This window comes from Melopsittacus undulatus, chromosome 2 (genome assembly GCF_012275295.1).
Source record: "Melopsittacus undulatus isolate bMelUnd1 chromosome 2, bMelUnd1.mat.Z, whole genome shotgun sequence".
NCBI classification, from domain to species: Eukaryota; Metazoa; Chordata; class Aves; order Psittaciformes; family Psittaculidae; genus Melopsittacus; species Melopsittacus undulatus.
In genome coordinates this window covers 34,375,038-34,391,106 of record NC_047528.1, presented here as the reverse complement: position 1 = coordinate 34,391,106, position 16,069 = coordinate 34,375,038, and the positions used below count along the sequence as shown (strand labels likewise).

The following is a 16,069-nucleotide window of genomic DNA, read 5'->3' as shown; positions in this document are numbered from 1 at the left end:
TTCAGAACAAGGTAGAGATGCAACGATTCTTGATCAACTGCTTAAATGCTCAGTGGCAAAAGAACTGAATATTTTTCGTGGGTTGGAGGTTTTTAGTTTTGTTCTTTTTAAAGAGCGTGTACTTGTTGAGTCTCATTATTCTGACATTTTGTAAGTATGTAACTTTTTACAGTGTGAACTCTTAATGCAAGTCAAGCTATACTGTGAAGTCCTATCAATAGTTGCATCAAACACAAGGTATTATATTCTGTGTTTCTTAGCAGCTTTCTAAATAAATCAGTGTTTTAAAATTGTGTGTGACATCCCTCAAAGGCTTCTTGTGACAGCAGAAGTATGACTTTCTATTAAAATCAGGTCTGCTTCTGGAACCTGTGAAGACTGAATTATAATATCAATCATAGGATAGTTTGGTTTGGAAAGGACCTTAAGACGATCTACTTCCATCCCCTCATGACAGATTGGATCAGTAGGTCATCTTCCAACCTGCCACAGGTAGGGACATATTCCACTAGACCAGGTTGCTCAAAGCCCAGTCCAACCTGGCCTTGAACACTGCCAGAGATGGAACATTTACCAGTTCTTGGCACAACCTGTTCCAGTGCCTCACCACCCTCACAGTAAAGAACTTCTCTCTTTTATCTAATCTGAACTTACCCTGTTTCAATTTGAAACCATTGCCCCTTGTCCTATCACTCAGTCCCTAATGCAGTCAGACTGAACAGCCCCTATTTTCTCAGCCTGTTTTCATACAGGAGGTGCTCCAGCCCCCTGATCATCCTCGTGGCCCTCCTCTGGACTTGTTCCAACAGTTCCATGTCCTTTTTATGTTGAGGACACCAGAACTGCGCACAGTACTCCAAGTGAGGTCTCACGAGAGCATACAGGGGCAGGATCACCTCCTTTGACCTGCTGGTCACGCTCCTTTTGATGCAGCTCAGGATATGGTTGGCTTTCGACCAGCACCCCCAAGTCCTTCTCAGGGCTGCTCTGAATCTCTTCTCAGCCCAACCTCTCTCTATGAACCTGCATTTATATTCTCTCTTTTTTTTTTTTTTTTTTTTGGAAATTTGATTGTCGCCCAGTTGTGGGGTTTTTTTTTGCATTGTAGGGTTTTTTTGTCTTTGTTTTTTTGTTTTTTAAATTTTGCGTTAAGTGTTTAACAGGTTGCCATTGATCATTTTATAGTTGTGTTAACCTTTCTGCTGTGAATGCAACTGTAGTTGCTATGCAACATTTTACTCTAGCCCTCTGGGGACTCTGTCATCTTCTGAGAGAAAGATGTATTCAGTGTATCTTGTATTTTCCATCACATAAGTCTAATCAGTGGATGAAATCATGGAACCATGTCAGATCCTAGGAACATTATAGGGCCACAGACTTTCTCCAGGGATTTTTTAGATTAAGGTAGCTTTACATTTACATACTGCATATTATGGATGGAGTAAATAATGATTAAAAAAAATCAAGTCACTAGACAGAGTATGTGCTTATCTATATGTATTTTTCCTATAGAATATACTTAAATGTTAAGTTTACTTTATAAACAGTTAGGAAATAAATCTTAACTGATTTCAGTAATATTAATCCAAGATAGAATATGTGCTAATAGGTATTATCCTCAGGTTGCCGTTTTTGTCTTGGTATTTTAATCAGCTATTTTTCAATAAAGCTTTCAACTTCCATGTGTTACCTTAAATGGATGGAAGTTGTATTTCTCCTTTTCTGATAAAGAAAATTTGCACTTGTTCTACATCCTTCTGTAAATGCCTGATGTTTCATCTTTACTCTTTCCTAAGCCCCTGTTTTACTCTGCCACACCCTCTCAAGTGCTTTCACTTCCCTCGAGCTTGGCAAGCACTTTTGCTCTGACAAATTCTGTTTTTTACCACACATTGTGCTTTTAAACTATGGAATTGAATCTTGGGTGTCATGCATAGGTGTTTAGTAGCCTCATTTTGTCTGTGTTTTGAGGGCATTACTTTCCTCATGATCTTCCATACAAATGTTCCCATTTTCTGCTTTAGCGCAGTGAGACTGAAGAAAGCTTTATGGCTTTTGGTGTAGCTTCAGGACTTGTCCTTTGGTTAATCGGAAGAAATGGACCGGCATATGTATATCTCAGGTTCCTTAAAACAGATTGTTAATTGCAATGCAAAAACTTAGGCATAAAGATAAAACAAAATGCAGTGTTCAAAGAGCATACATCTAATTGGAATAAGACAACTACTTAAGTGAACCTTGTGGAGTTACCCTCTCGTAATTCGTTCAGTGTGCTTTTACTTCAGAATTAAAAACATAGTATGCTGATTTGGGTAAGGTTTTAACTCATATATTCTACAAACAATGTGTCGTCTTTAAGGTGTTAACAGAATGAATGTTCTGTATTATAGTCTCAGCAGAAAACCTGGAGAAGAGCCTGAAGCATATGGAGAGGCAACTCCAGCAGCTTGAGAAGGATCTGAAGACTTTTCCAGTTCCTGAAGATAAGCACGATAAGTTTGTAGCAAAAATGTCAATATCCTTTGGACTATTCTTGTTAAAATCCAGAATGAAACCCACAAACACAAACAAAATCACACAAAAACCCCACAACAAAACAATTGTCCTGGGTTCAGCAGTGTAGGAATAATTTAACTGCATTACCTCAAAATTTAATTTTCATTGCATCACTTCTGTCTTTTCTGTAGTATATATTTTTGAAAAATAGAACTCTCTTTTTCATCTCAAAACTTAAATACATGAACAGCCCAATTAAAGACTCATCCATAGTGGATAGAATGAAAAGAAAAATGCCTTACTGTTGGGTTTTACACTGTCTGTGACTTTCTTAGTAAAAAGTAGTTATAATACAAATGTTAAGCACTTTAGTGTTAAAGAACTTTTTTTGCATGAAAATATTGTAAAGATGCTTGTGACCCTGTTTTTGTTTTGTGGTATATGCAACACCACTGTGGATGTTGTACATAAAGCCACAGAACCAAAGCATTTCTCTTATTTCAGAAATTAGATTTGTAGCACATGAAAACTGGTTTCTGGTTTTATTTTTGCCAGAATTCCTTTTCTCGCTATTTATTCCAAATCCTGCAGCCAACTTCACTGCCTGTCTGTCTCATAAGAAAGCTTTGTGACATGAAGATACTTAATTAAAGCAGGGGAAAAAAATCACTTAAACCTTCCTATGAGATGGTGGTCATACGTGCTTGGCACTGAGACTAATCTGGAAGCAGAAATATCGGCAGATAGAGAGACAGGTTAAAATTCCCTCTGCAGGCATGGTTAGGTTATTACCTAGCTGGAAGAATACTTTGCTATGTTCAAAGACAGGGGGACTCAGGAGACAGTCCTTTTGATTAATCTCACACTATTTAATAAAAGATGGCAGGTATCCCTGAGGCCAAGTGTATATACTGGTTCTTGCTGCATTACGGCCAGTCTCCTCTTCAGTAGACTTGCTTCAACCAAAGCATTTACAACTTCGCTTTGGGCCTTCTCTGAGCAGTGTGGGTTATCTGTAATCTTTCAGTGTCACTACTGATTTTTTTCAAAGGTCATGTATTTTGTTGGTGAAGATGTCCTATTTGTTTTGTTGCTGGCTTTTTTTTCTTTCCAGCTCAGTGCATTTTTGAGAGATATCTTGCAACTTAACAGCATGGTTTCTCTGTGGTATGAAATATAAGTTCTGTCCATGGAGAAACCAATAGCTTAATGCAAGAATGAGGAAAAGGATCCTGAAGGCAAGAGATAAACTATTGCTAAGAAGTTACAGTAAAATATATCTGTGATAGCTTTTTCAGAAATATTGCTAGTACTGTGTCTGGGCTGGGTGGCCACATGAAAAGAGTTGTGGTCAATGGCTCAATGTCCATCTGAAACCAGTAATGAGTGGGCCACCTCAGGGATTGGTGTTGGAACTGGTCTTGTTCAACGTCTTCGTTGCTGACATGGACAGTGGGATTGAGTGTGCCCTCAGCAAGTTTGCCGATGACACCAAGCTGTGTGGTTCGGTTGATATGCTGGAGGGAAGGAATGCCATTCAGAGGGACCTTGACATGCTTGTGAGGTGGGCTGATGCCAACCTCATGAAGTTTAACCATGCCGAGTGTCAGGTCCTACACCTGGATCAGAGCAATCCCAGGCACAGCTACAGGTTGGGCAGGGAAGAGACTGAGAGCAGCCGTGCAGAGAAGGACTTGGGGGTGTTGGTCGATGAGAAAATGAACATGAGCCAGCAGTGTGTGCTCGAAGCCCAGAAAGCCAACCGTATCCTGGGCTGCATCAAAAGGAGCATGACCAGCAGGTCAAAGGAGGTGATCCTGTTCCTCCACTGTGCTCTCGTGAGACCTCACTTGGAGTATTGTGTGCAGTTCTGGTGTCCTCAACATAAAAAGGTCATGGAACTGTTGGAACAAGTCCAGAGGAGGGCCACGAGGATGATCAGGGGACTGGAGCACCTCCCGTGTGAAGAGAGGCTGAGAAAGTTGGGGCTGTTCAGACTGGAGAAGAGAAGGCTGCGTGGAGACCTCATAGCAGCCTTCCAGTATCTGAAGGGGGCTTGCAGGGATGCTGAGGATGGACTATTCATTAGGGACTGTAGTGATAGGACAAGGGGTAACGGGTTCAAACTTAAACAGGGGAAGTTTAGATTGTATGTAAGGAAGAAGTTCTTTACTGTGAGGGTAGTGTGGCACTGAAATGGTTGCCCAAGGCAGTTGTGAATGCTCCATGCCTGGTGGTGTCCAAGGCCGGGTTGGACAGAGCCTTGAATGATATGGTTTGTTGTGAGGTGTCCCTGCCCATGGCAGGAGGGTTGGAACTAGAGGATCTTAAGGTCCTTTCCAACCCTAACTATTCTATAATTCTAAGTTAGGAATAAGAAGCATTTATTAAGAAATCTAACTATGAAAAAGGACAGACTCTTCTTAATCTGTTAGAATAGAACTGAATAAACTATTTCAGTTGGAAGGGACCTACAATGATCATCTAACCCAAAATGGTCATGATGCTGTCAGTTGAAATACCTTACAACCTTTAGAATTTTTATAATGAGGTCTAGGGTTTGATAATTTAGTGTACAGCTGTCTTTGGAGATGTGGTTTTAAAACTTCCATATCTATAAAATAAATAGGGAAGAAACTACCAAAATTCAGTTGAGAATGAGCGAAGAATACCCTGAAAAAATCAACCTTACTTAAGGAAAATTGACTTTGCACAGGAGAATTAAGTTGATGAATAGATATGTACCTCTATGCTAATATTAAACATCTAACATAAAGAAATATTTTGTAGGATGCTTCATTTTCCTTTGTGTTACGAGCATTGAACATTCCTGAAAGTAGGTGGCAGGAAGTGAGTAGAATACTGTGATGAAAGGTTATGAATTATATTTAAGACAGACTAAGTCGCAGTTGTAGAGAAATAGTGTGAAAAGTTAAAATGTAATACAAGTCAGATAGAGCAAATAGATGGACCTTGTCAATATGTACAGTAACTTTACCAGGGGTTGAAATTCCATCCGCATATATGAAGAAAAGTAGAGCAGTTTACTAATCACTTAAAAAGGATGTGATCATTTTAGGAAAAATAAAGGAGATCTGCATATCTTTTTTTTTCAGGCATCTCAAAAGCTATAGTTCTGCCAGATAATATGAAGATTATTAATGTGTATCAAGGAGATAAGCCATAGCCGTAAAGCTAAATTTGTTCTTTGCATCAGGTTTCTCTTGGGAGAGTTTTGGTTGACCCCACTGCAATATTTTGAATGAAAGGATGATTTCAAATGAAGGAATCAGTAGAAAGAAAAATAAAAAATAAATAGTAACAAATCCCCAGTAGTAACCAGTGCTAACAAAAGACTTGAAAGGATCTTAAAATTAGATCACATATAAACTTATTTTACTGCATAATCTTGCATGAGCTAAGTTAGCCCAAGACACCAGAGGACTGAAAGCTGAAAAGAAGCACTGAGCTTTCTTAAAAGTGCTGCAACAAGGATCTGCAAATCTGGTATCTCTACCAAGAAAGCTGCTGAAGACTGAATAAAAACAAAACCAACATGTATATATGTGTGGTATGATATGGTTTTGGAGAGTCAGCAGGGGTTTTGTAAAGAGAGACCGTACCTTGCAGATCTATTAAGGCATGCAGATAACAGTCAGTAGAATTTTACTGAATTTCCACATGCCTTTCAACAAGGTGTATTAAAAGACTTCCAAGGAAAGAAATTTCTTAGGTCAAAAGTGGAGTGATTATTTTTTCTGTATTAATATCTTCAAACAAACAAACAAAAAGCACCTCATTTAAAAATGGAGATATTGGCAGATGCTGACAAAGAAGGAAGTGAATTTCAATGATTATAAAGTAATAGATCTGGACATTAGAATAAATGAGTACAACTGCAGTTAAGAGCAAGCAGAAAACATAAGTAAGTTGTTGTAAAAATCAGTTATACTCACATCTTGAGTGCTTCCATCACCCCATCTCAAAAACTATACTGTATACGTACTGATGTGAGAGAGAACAGTGACAATTATCAGTAGTAGAGAATAATTTCTGCATAAGGAATATTTTGATAGATTAGGACTGTGAAGATGGAAAATCAAAAAAGTTAGGAAAATACAGTAAAAATACTTGAAACTCTTTATACCATACAGGGGAAAAGTTAGTAACATAATCACTAGGCATTATAAATAACCAGGGTTGATTCCACATAAAATACTGTCTGGCAGGTTAAAACATACTAACGGAAATATTTTCTTACACAACAGACAAACTGTAGCATTTACTTTTAGGATGTTGTAGACACTGAAAATGTAAATTAGCTTCATATAAGGCTTAGATAGTCAGCTGAAGATAGTGCATCTGGATCTATTAATGGCAATAGTCCAGATGTAGCTTTAGCTCAGAAAAATCACTAACCTGCAGACTTTTAGAAACTAAATACAATGCCAGGTGAATTATCACGGTATACTTGCCAAGTTTCCTTCTTGTTTCCCCTAATCATTGGGAATATTGACTGTTGCCAGAAGCAATTGAGATGGATATTTGGTCTTACTCAGCATATATCAGTCAGGTAAAACCAGCCATAATATGTGTTTCATTGTATTGTACTCTTCAAATAAATTATTTTGAACAGTAAATATGAACAGGAATAGTTTTCCCTCACCTACTACCTCGCCCAGCAGACAGGCAGTAATTTCCAAACAGTAAAGTTGTATATGGGTTCTAGCAATGTCTGTGAACACACTAATTGAAGAAGCTCACTTTTAGAAAAACAGGAACTTCAATAAATTACAAAGCAAAAATGGTTTGATGTAAAGGTTAGATAATCCTGCACAGCATGATGAAGCCTGGACCTGTCTTTACTTTTATTCCTATGACAAGGAAAGCTGAATGATGCTGATGTCTTGAAAAGCATGCAGCTCATAAGAAGAAACCAGCAGGAAATCTGAAAAAGGAAGGATGGTTCTTTGTTGGAAATAATTTTTCATCCTGAGTACAATTAGGCTCCATGGACAAGCAGGCTATTACATCCTGTCGCTAAATATCACAGCCCAAAGGGCTCTAATGAACTGATTAGCATTCTTGTTCCTTTAGGAAGTCAGATATATGCACAGTTGGTGCACTCTTTTATTGACAAAGTCTATAATTATGAATATTTCTCCTACATATTATATTGTGCTAGTTTGTCAGTCATCTTATGTATGCTAGCTAAAAAAGGAATTATAGTTATCATTGCAGGTCTTCTGTTTCCTTTAATTAAGAAAGTAAAAGAATATTGAATTGATGCTGATCTAGAGTATTAAACACATTGAGTGAAATAATAAAAAGCAGACTGAGGAAAATACATTTGTACATTCAAAAATGAAAATTTAGTAGGTTTATGGAGAGTTTTTAGATTGCTTATTAAAAGCTTAACTAAGTAATTTAGTCAAAATGCTCTTTATCAGTGCAGCTCACATCTCATGATTTTGTAAGTAACAGCTGAGAAACTCTTGACAACTTTCAGCCTTCCTGTGAATGTAGTTTTGGTGGTGATTTTTACAGAATTAATTTATGGAACTAATATTTGAGAGGCAATGAGTTTGTTGCTGCCTTTCAGCTAGGAGCAGAATATTTTCTATTTGATCAGTTCTCCATTCCTCTTTTCTTGTTTAAGTTGATTTGTTGACACTGCGAAAAGAGAAAGACGGAACAGTACTTACCCAAGCCAGAGCCTGATTCAAGTCAGGTAGAAGAAACAAGAAACCAACCCATTTCAATTGCAAAAAGAGACTACATGTTGCTTCTAAACTGTCAATTACTTAATCAGCCTCATAGTTTGAATTTCCTTCTGTACAACTTAAACTGGAGTCTGTAACATGTCCTCACAGCCTAAGGACTTGAAAGATTACAGGACATAAGCTCATTAGGAAAAAGATTGCATCTTGCTCTTTGGGAGATTGTTGAGATGTTGATGATATGGACAGACAGGGCTTCGGCAAACAATATAAATTTAAGTACATAATTCCTTTATACTGTTCTTTAATATCTGCTCTGGACTACAGGCATGTATTATAGCTAGCACTGGTTTTGCTTGTAATATATGGCATATATACGTTGTATTCAGCAGCTGTCAATTTGGTTTAGTATTATAACAGCTAATTAGGAGTGAGTGAGTCAAGGAGAAATTATTTGACAAATACTTTTCAGAAGATTCTAATTTAAAGATCTTAGTATTTCTATTTTTCTCTAAATACTATATTCACATATGGAATTTTACTGTCAAAACTCACTATATGTATATAAAAGGAAGTCTCTGGGACACATATTTTTAAGATAATTGCAACATTTTTCCCAATAACTTGATGTGGGAAATCTTCAACAGAGCCCTACGGTGTTTCCAGTCATTGGCCATAGCAGAAACTTATTTTCTAAAATGCTGTTTTGAAGTGACCTCATACATATTCTTGTTGCACTAGTCTTAGAAAAGTTTCATAGAATCATCAAATCAACTAGGTTGGAAAAAACCTTTTAAGATCATCAAGTCCAACCATTACTCCAGGACAGCCAAGACCACCACTAAACCATGTCACTAAGAGCCTCATCTACACAGTTTTTGAACACTTCCATGGATGGTGATTCCACCACTACCCTGGGCAGCCTGTTCCAATGCCTGGTGACCTTCTCTGTGAAGAATTTGTTCCTAATATTTGACGTAACCTCTTTTGGCACAGCTTGAGGCTGTTACTTTTTCAATCACTTGTTACCTGGGAGAAGAGACTGATCCCCACATCAATACAACCTCCTTTCAAGTAATTGTAGAGAGCAATAAGGTCCCTCCTGAGACTTCTCCAGACTATAACCCCCCAGGTCCCTCAGCCATTCCTCATCAGACTTGTGCTCCAGACCCTTCACCAGCTTTGTTGCTCATTTCTGGACCCCCTCCAGCACCTCAGTGTCTTTCTTGTGGTGAGGGGACCAGAACTGACCACAGGGTTTTGAGGTGCAGCCTCACCAGCGCTGAGTACAGAGCAATATTCACTTCCCTGGCGCTGCTGGCCACACTACTGCTGATACAGGCCAGGATGCTGTTGGGCATCTTGGCTGCCTGGGCACAAGCTGGTTCATGTTCAGTGGCCATCAGTCAGCACACTCAGGTCCTTTTTCCACTGAGCAGCTTTCCAGCCACTCTTCCTCAAGCCTGTAGCATTGCATGGGGTTGTTATGGCCTAAATGAAGGACTCAGCACTTTGCCTTGTTGAACCTCATACCGTTGGACACATCCCATTGATCCAACCTGTCCAGATCCCTCTGTAGAGACTTCTTATCCTTCAGCATATCAACTCTCCTACCCAACTTGATGGTGTCTATTTGCTGTGTTCTTATGAAAACTGATGTTTGCTACTGTGATGGCAGTATCTGTTCCATTTTGAAGATTCTGCTAAAATATATGCAATATCTATGCATATGTTAATCTTTTAATAACATCTTAATCTTTTGTTCTTATGCAGATTGATACTATTTCAGTTGTTTACGCTGCATGACTAGATTACTTTGTGAAAAAATCACAAGTGGTGAATAGGGGTTCTTTTAAGGAAATGTTTGTTATAGATTTATGTCATTCATTGTCTCTTAGAATCATAGAATAGTTAGGGTTGGAAAGGACCTTAAGATCATCTAGTTCCAACCCCCCTGCCATGGGCAGGGACACCTCACACTAAACCGTGCCACCCAAGGCTCTGTCCAACCTGGCCTTGAACACTTCCAGGGATGGAGCATTCACAACTTCCCTGGGCAGCCAACCTCACAGTAAAGAACTTCTTCCTTTTATCCTATCTGTACTTCCCCTGTTTAAGTTTGAACCCATTACCCCTTGTCCTATCACTACAGTCCCTAATGAATAGTCCATCCTCAGCATCCCTGCAAGCCCCCTTCAGATACTGGAAGGCTGCTATGAGGTCTCCACACAGCCTTCTCTTCTCCAGTCTGAACAGCCCCAACTTTCTCAGCCTCTCTTCACACGGGAGGTGCTCCAGTCCCCTGATCATCCTCGTGGCCCTCCTCTGGACTTGTTCCAACAGTTCCATGACCTTTTTATGTTGAGGACACCAGAACTGCACACAATACCCCAAGTGAGGTCTCACGAGAGCAGAGTAGAGGAACAGGATCACCTCCTTTGACCTGCTGGTCATGCTCCTTTTGATGCAGCCCAGGATACGGTTGGCTTTCTGGGCTTCGAGCACACACTGCTGGCTCATGTTCATTTTCTCATCGACCAACACCCCCAAGTCCTTCTCTGCACGGCTGCTCTCAGTCTCTTCCCTGCCCAACCTGTAGCTGTGCCTGGGATTGCTCTGATCCAGGTGTAGGACCTTGCACTTGGCATGGTTAAACTTCATGAGGTTGGCATCAGCCCACTTCAGAAGCATGTCATGGTCCCTCTGGATGGCATTCCTTCCCTCCAGCGTATCAACAGAACCACACAGCTTGGTGTCATCGGCAAACTTGCTGAGGGCACACTCAATCCCATTGTCCATGTCACCGACAATGATGTTAAACAAGACCGGTCCCAACACCGATCCCTGAGGGACACCACTCATTACTGGTTTCCAGATGGACATTGAGCCATTGACCGCAACTTTGTGTGCAGCCATCCAGCCAGTTCTTTATCCACTTCTTTTAGGGTAACAGCTGCTTTTACTTTGTTTTACTCTACATTGTATTAGTATATTATATGTCACCATATATTAAAATCAATATAAACTTTAGACAAGTAATCCTCTATGTAAAGAGCTGCCATGAATATGCAAGACCGAACATGCAGCAGTTAGAAATCTTGCCACAGATATTGCTCATCTCAGCCCTGCATTACTTTCCTGGTCTATTAATGAGCAGAATGGTGATCTGTAGTCCCATGAGTCCAAAAAGCAGGCTGTGAAGTGAAGCTGCTTCAGAAAAAGTTAAGAAATACCAAACTTCTTGATTTCCTTTCCTCCCACCTGTGTTGCAGCTCTGCTGTACTTCTGTCTTCATTCATGCAAAGCCAATGGATTGTGTAGCTGATAATGCATATATATCAAACTATTTATATTCATGACAGCTGGGACTACTGTACTCAGTAGTTTTCCCTGTTGTCTCCAGTTTAGCTAGTGCTGGCTAACAAAAGCTATATTAAAGAGAAAAAGGAAGAGGACATAGTGAAAATACTTAACTTGAAGCATAGTCTCAGTAGAACGCCAAGAGCTTAGGCTATCCCATAATGCACCAGATGGAAAATAAAAATTTCACAATTCATCATGTCTGGCACTGAAATACTGGATAGTAAAACATCTTCCCAGACTGCTGTTTTTAAGTTTAAAATTATGCGTCATGTATACAAGGGGAATCAGCTTTAACATCATAAACCAAGCAGCCTATGTGGACTCTATTAACATAGCTGTAACTTTAGTGATGTCTTGCATTATATCACAGAAATTTTGTCTCTCTCATCTCTCCACCTGAGTTTCCATTTCAGGATATTCTCTTGGTATATCATTAATTTACTAGATGAAGTATGCATCTTATTGATAATTTTAACTCCCCCTTCCCCCCCCCTCAGTTTTTTTTTCCCACAAAACTGAGGAAAGTTACTTGAATATTTGATGTATGGCATTCATACATAGTGCCAGTAAAACAAATTTACCTTATTTGCTTTAACTTTCCACTCTGTAGAAATAAACAGCCTCATAATTGCAAAAAAAAAAATAGTGTAGTTTTCCTTAAGTTCTGTTAATGATGTAAGAATCACAAATAATAAGTATCCTAAATAAAAAATAAATAGGATGTACAAATGCTTGTTTCTAGTTTCTCTCATCATTATATTTTACTGTTTTCCTTTATTATTGTAATTTGTCAGTTTGGTTTGTTTGGGTTTTTTTGAACTACTGACATTTCTTTTGATGGTCTGAACTTGTGTTTTGTCATGTCTTGTTTCTCATAATCCTTTCTTTTTGTTTAATATTTGGGCAGATGTTATGTACTAATCTCTCATCAACTTTCCTTGCTGTCCTGCCAGTAGTTTTTTAACATCCTTAATAATTTTCCAGAAACTCAACTCTGAAGGGTAGATTATTTTAAGCTTTGTGTGTTTTTGCAGCTAAGTTAAGGAGAAAGATTCAGTTGATATGAGAAGAACAAGTAGGCCAACAGCATCAATTCTCTTTGAGCTGTTGTTAGTCAGCACAGGCAGTCTGAAGCTTCTCAAAAACTGCAACTTGTGAAGTTAATAGAAACATGGAAAGAAGCTCATCCTGGCTAAACAGGCTTGTCAGAGAAAGTCTGAAACCAAGTTGTTGGGGGGATGATGGAAGAGGTATCATTTGAAATCATTGAAATCTAGGTTTCAGTTAGTTGTTTTGTGCAAGTCTGACATAGTGGAGACTTTTCTGTCCTTACAGGCCTGGCTAATAGCCATCACAGTGGCTAATTTGAATGCTGTGAAATTTTTCCTTTCCTGTATGTCTGAGAATATTATCATATGACACTGGCATGGATTCTAAATAACAAAAAGAAAACTATTAACTGTTTGGTATTTTAAGAACAATATTAACAAACCAGAAGGCCATTTAATAGTGAAATTCAAATGGGACTCAGCCTCTAAATAAAACTAAAAGAAGTCTGCATCATAAAAAACCTTAAGAGTGGACACAGTCACTCAGCAGCAAGCTGTTACTGTGTATTAAAAACAGCATGGAGGACAAAAATTCTGTATGTATCAATTTTAATGCACTTGATTAAAAATCCTGTGTTTCATAAAGGGATAGTACTGTATGTATCTAGTATAAGGTATACAAAGGTATACAAATGTAGTAAATTCTCTTTTGCAATAGTTGGGTGGGCAATTGGGAGTAAAGGTAAAATTGGCATTTCTTGTCTTTCATAGTCTTTCCTGAAGCAGCAAAATAATGAAACATAAATATTTGTTTGGCTACCATTCCATTAAAGTAAACACCTTATGAAGTTGTCCTACATAAAGGAAATGATTGCACACTATTTATTCGTTGAGCTTCTTTGCCAAACTGTATTATCAAAAGTCTTGAATAAACATAGGGGGTTTATTTCATTTATGTTATGCAGTATATTGGTGCTGTTTATGAATTGTCTATCTGTTGTGGAAGTAGTTCTATTGTTTCCACCTGTAGTTTAATGAAGTTGTATTGACATTGCATATAGCCCTAGAAAAAGCATAAATACCTGATGCAGCCACCAGGAGCAGAAAGCAGTGCATTGCTGTTGCTACAACAGCATTTAAAAAAAAAGCTATTAAGAATTTTTTATCTTTTGTGCTTTTTACCTTTAACACTGTTATCAATATTTCTATTTTTACTCTAATTTTAGTAGGAACTATACTATTTCTTGATATATTAATGTATTCAGGTTAGTTAGTGCTACCCATACCTAAATTCCATATAAACAGTAATTTATATGCCTAAAACATTAGCTTCAATAAGAAGACAGTGATACTAATTAAGCTACATAGGTGCTTGAAGTTAGATTAGTCCCATAGATTTCATTTCATACAAAATAATATGATAATGGAGTAATCCTTAAATTTTAAGAATTGAGAAAATTTTATGACATTTGATTTATTCACAGGTGTAATATACACAATAAATACTAGGAAGTGTGTATGACATTGAAGTAATTCTTTTTGATACTTCCAATAGTTGCAAGTGAAAAAGTGTGTATTACATATAGATCAATGTTAAGTAAAATCCATGGGGTTAACTGGATTCACTGAGTATTCTTGCAGCCTTAACAGCAGTGTACAGCTTTCTGGTTCATGCCAAAGAAGATTTTCAGAAACTTTCACGGATGCATGAGAACATGGAAAAGCTTTATCAGAATGTGATGGGATATTATGCCATTGATCTGAAAAAAGTTTCAGTGGAGGAGTTTTTAACGGACTTAAACAACTTCCGGACAATGTTCATGGTACAGTCTGTTTATTTCATGCCTAATGTTTCTTAGAAATTATTTTTGTAATCTTTCAGTTAGTGGACAATCTAAAAATTATTTTCTTCCTCCTCAAATGGTACCTGATACTCATATCAGAAATTTTACTTGGCACATCCTGATTTTTTAAGATATCCTAAACATAACGGAGTATTGAATTATTATTTGTGAATTATTTCATCTCTGAAATAATTACAAATTCCTAACACCAATGTAATTTAAAACTGAACCTCTTATATGCATATATAACCTGAAGAGGAAAAACCTGAAACTCTACTATATTTCAATACAACTGCATTTTCTGTTTGAAGGATGCTTGTGATTTACATTAAACCAAATTTATTTACATAACAACAAATATTCTAACAGTAATTCTATATTTATAATGCATGTTCTTCCCATGCAGAATCCAGACTTGTGATTTTATTTTGTTTAATTTTTCATTTGATCATTGCTGAGGTTTGCATTTGTAAGCAAGATCCCTGCTATTGAAACTCAGATCTCCTTAGCCTGGCTTAAAAAAATAGCATATTTTCCTCAGACACTCTTTGTAAGGACCTTAAATTTTTATGACAGTAGATTTTCTAGGACATTGGTTTATGCATCCTAAATGCTTACTATTGTCTTTTTCCTTTAAAAGGGTGATCTTTGGGACAAAGGGCTAAGACTTATTATTTTGTTATTTTTGAAATATTTGCATTATATTTGAGAAACAGACATTAGGTTGATCATAGAAACATAGAATGGTTTGGGTTGGAAGGGACCATAAAGATCATCTAGTTCCAACCCTCTTGCTATGGACAGGGATACCTTCCACTAGACCAGGTTGCTCAAGGCCCCATCCAAGCTGATGATCCTGGTTATTGACCTGATCCAGGTTATTGTTGTGTTGCTCCTTTTCTATAGAACTTAGAACATAGTTTAAACCATAGTTCAGACTCTGGGTTTTTTGTTTTTTTTTCTTTTTTTTTTGTATTTGGGGCACCAAGGGAGGTGTGATGGTTTGGTTTGGTTAGGTTTTTTTCCCTACCAAAATGTGATTTAAAGGTTTTAACAAAAGACCTTTCTGAAAAGTAAGGTAGAAATTTCTCACCAGGGTATTTATATTCTTCGAGCTGATGCTATAGGACTATGAATAGTCATCTTGGCAAATTTCAGGATAATCAGATGGTCTCCAAAATATTGCAGGTTCTTTTGCCCCTGTCAGTGTTATTCTGGAAGGACAATGATTAGGTTGATGTACTTCAGAATACATATTCAAGCCTGTCAATGTAAAATAACCAAACACAAGCAACTCAGGGAAAGCTGATGTCTATATGAATTCAAAATACTTTTGTAGAGCTCTTATTTGGATTAGTAGGGGTTGCTGTCTTGGTGATTGAGGACTACATTCAGATTGGTAGTGTAAGAGGGGGCAGGGAGAAGCTGATTTTGCGTGGAGGTTGTGACTGGTTTTGGTTTGTTTCTTTTAAGCTTTCCTTGCAAAAATAGGTTTTTTTCTCTTGGATTCTGAACACTTGGCTGGTAAGAAACTCTTTCTCAAGAAATGGAAGAGTAAAAAGGCAGGTCCCAAATTATGTATGCATTTATTAATTCT

The 16,069-nt window shown here is 37.8% G+C and overlaps 1 protein-coding gene across 1 annotated transcript in view; it reads left to right on the top strand.

Moving 5' to 3' along the window:
• The window catches only part of DIAPH3 (diaphanous related formin 3), a 222,456-nt gene that overhangs the window by 129,667 nt on the left and 76,720 nt on the right, over positions 1–16,069 (top strand). Inside the window, exons 24-25 of the mRNA XM_031045922.2 lie at positions 2,391–2,515; positions 14,287–14,451. Coding sequence (XP_030901782.2) covers positions 2,391–2,515; positions 14,287–14,451 — 290 coding nt within the window. The remainder of the gene's footprint in view (positions 1–2,390; positions 2,516–14,286; positions 14,452–16,069) is intronic.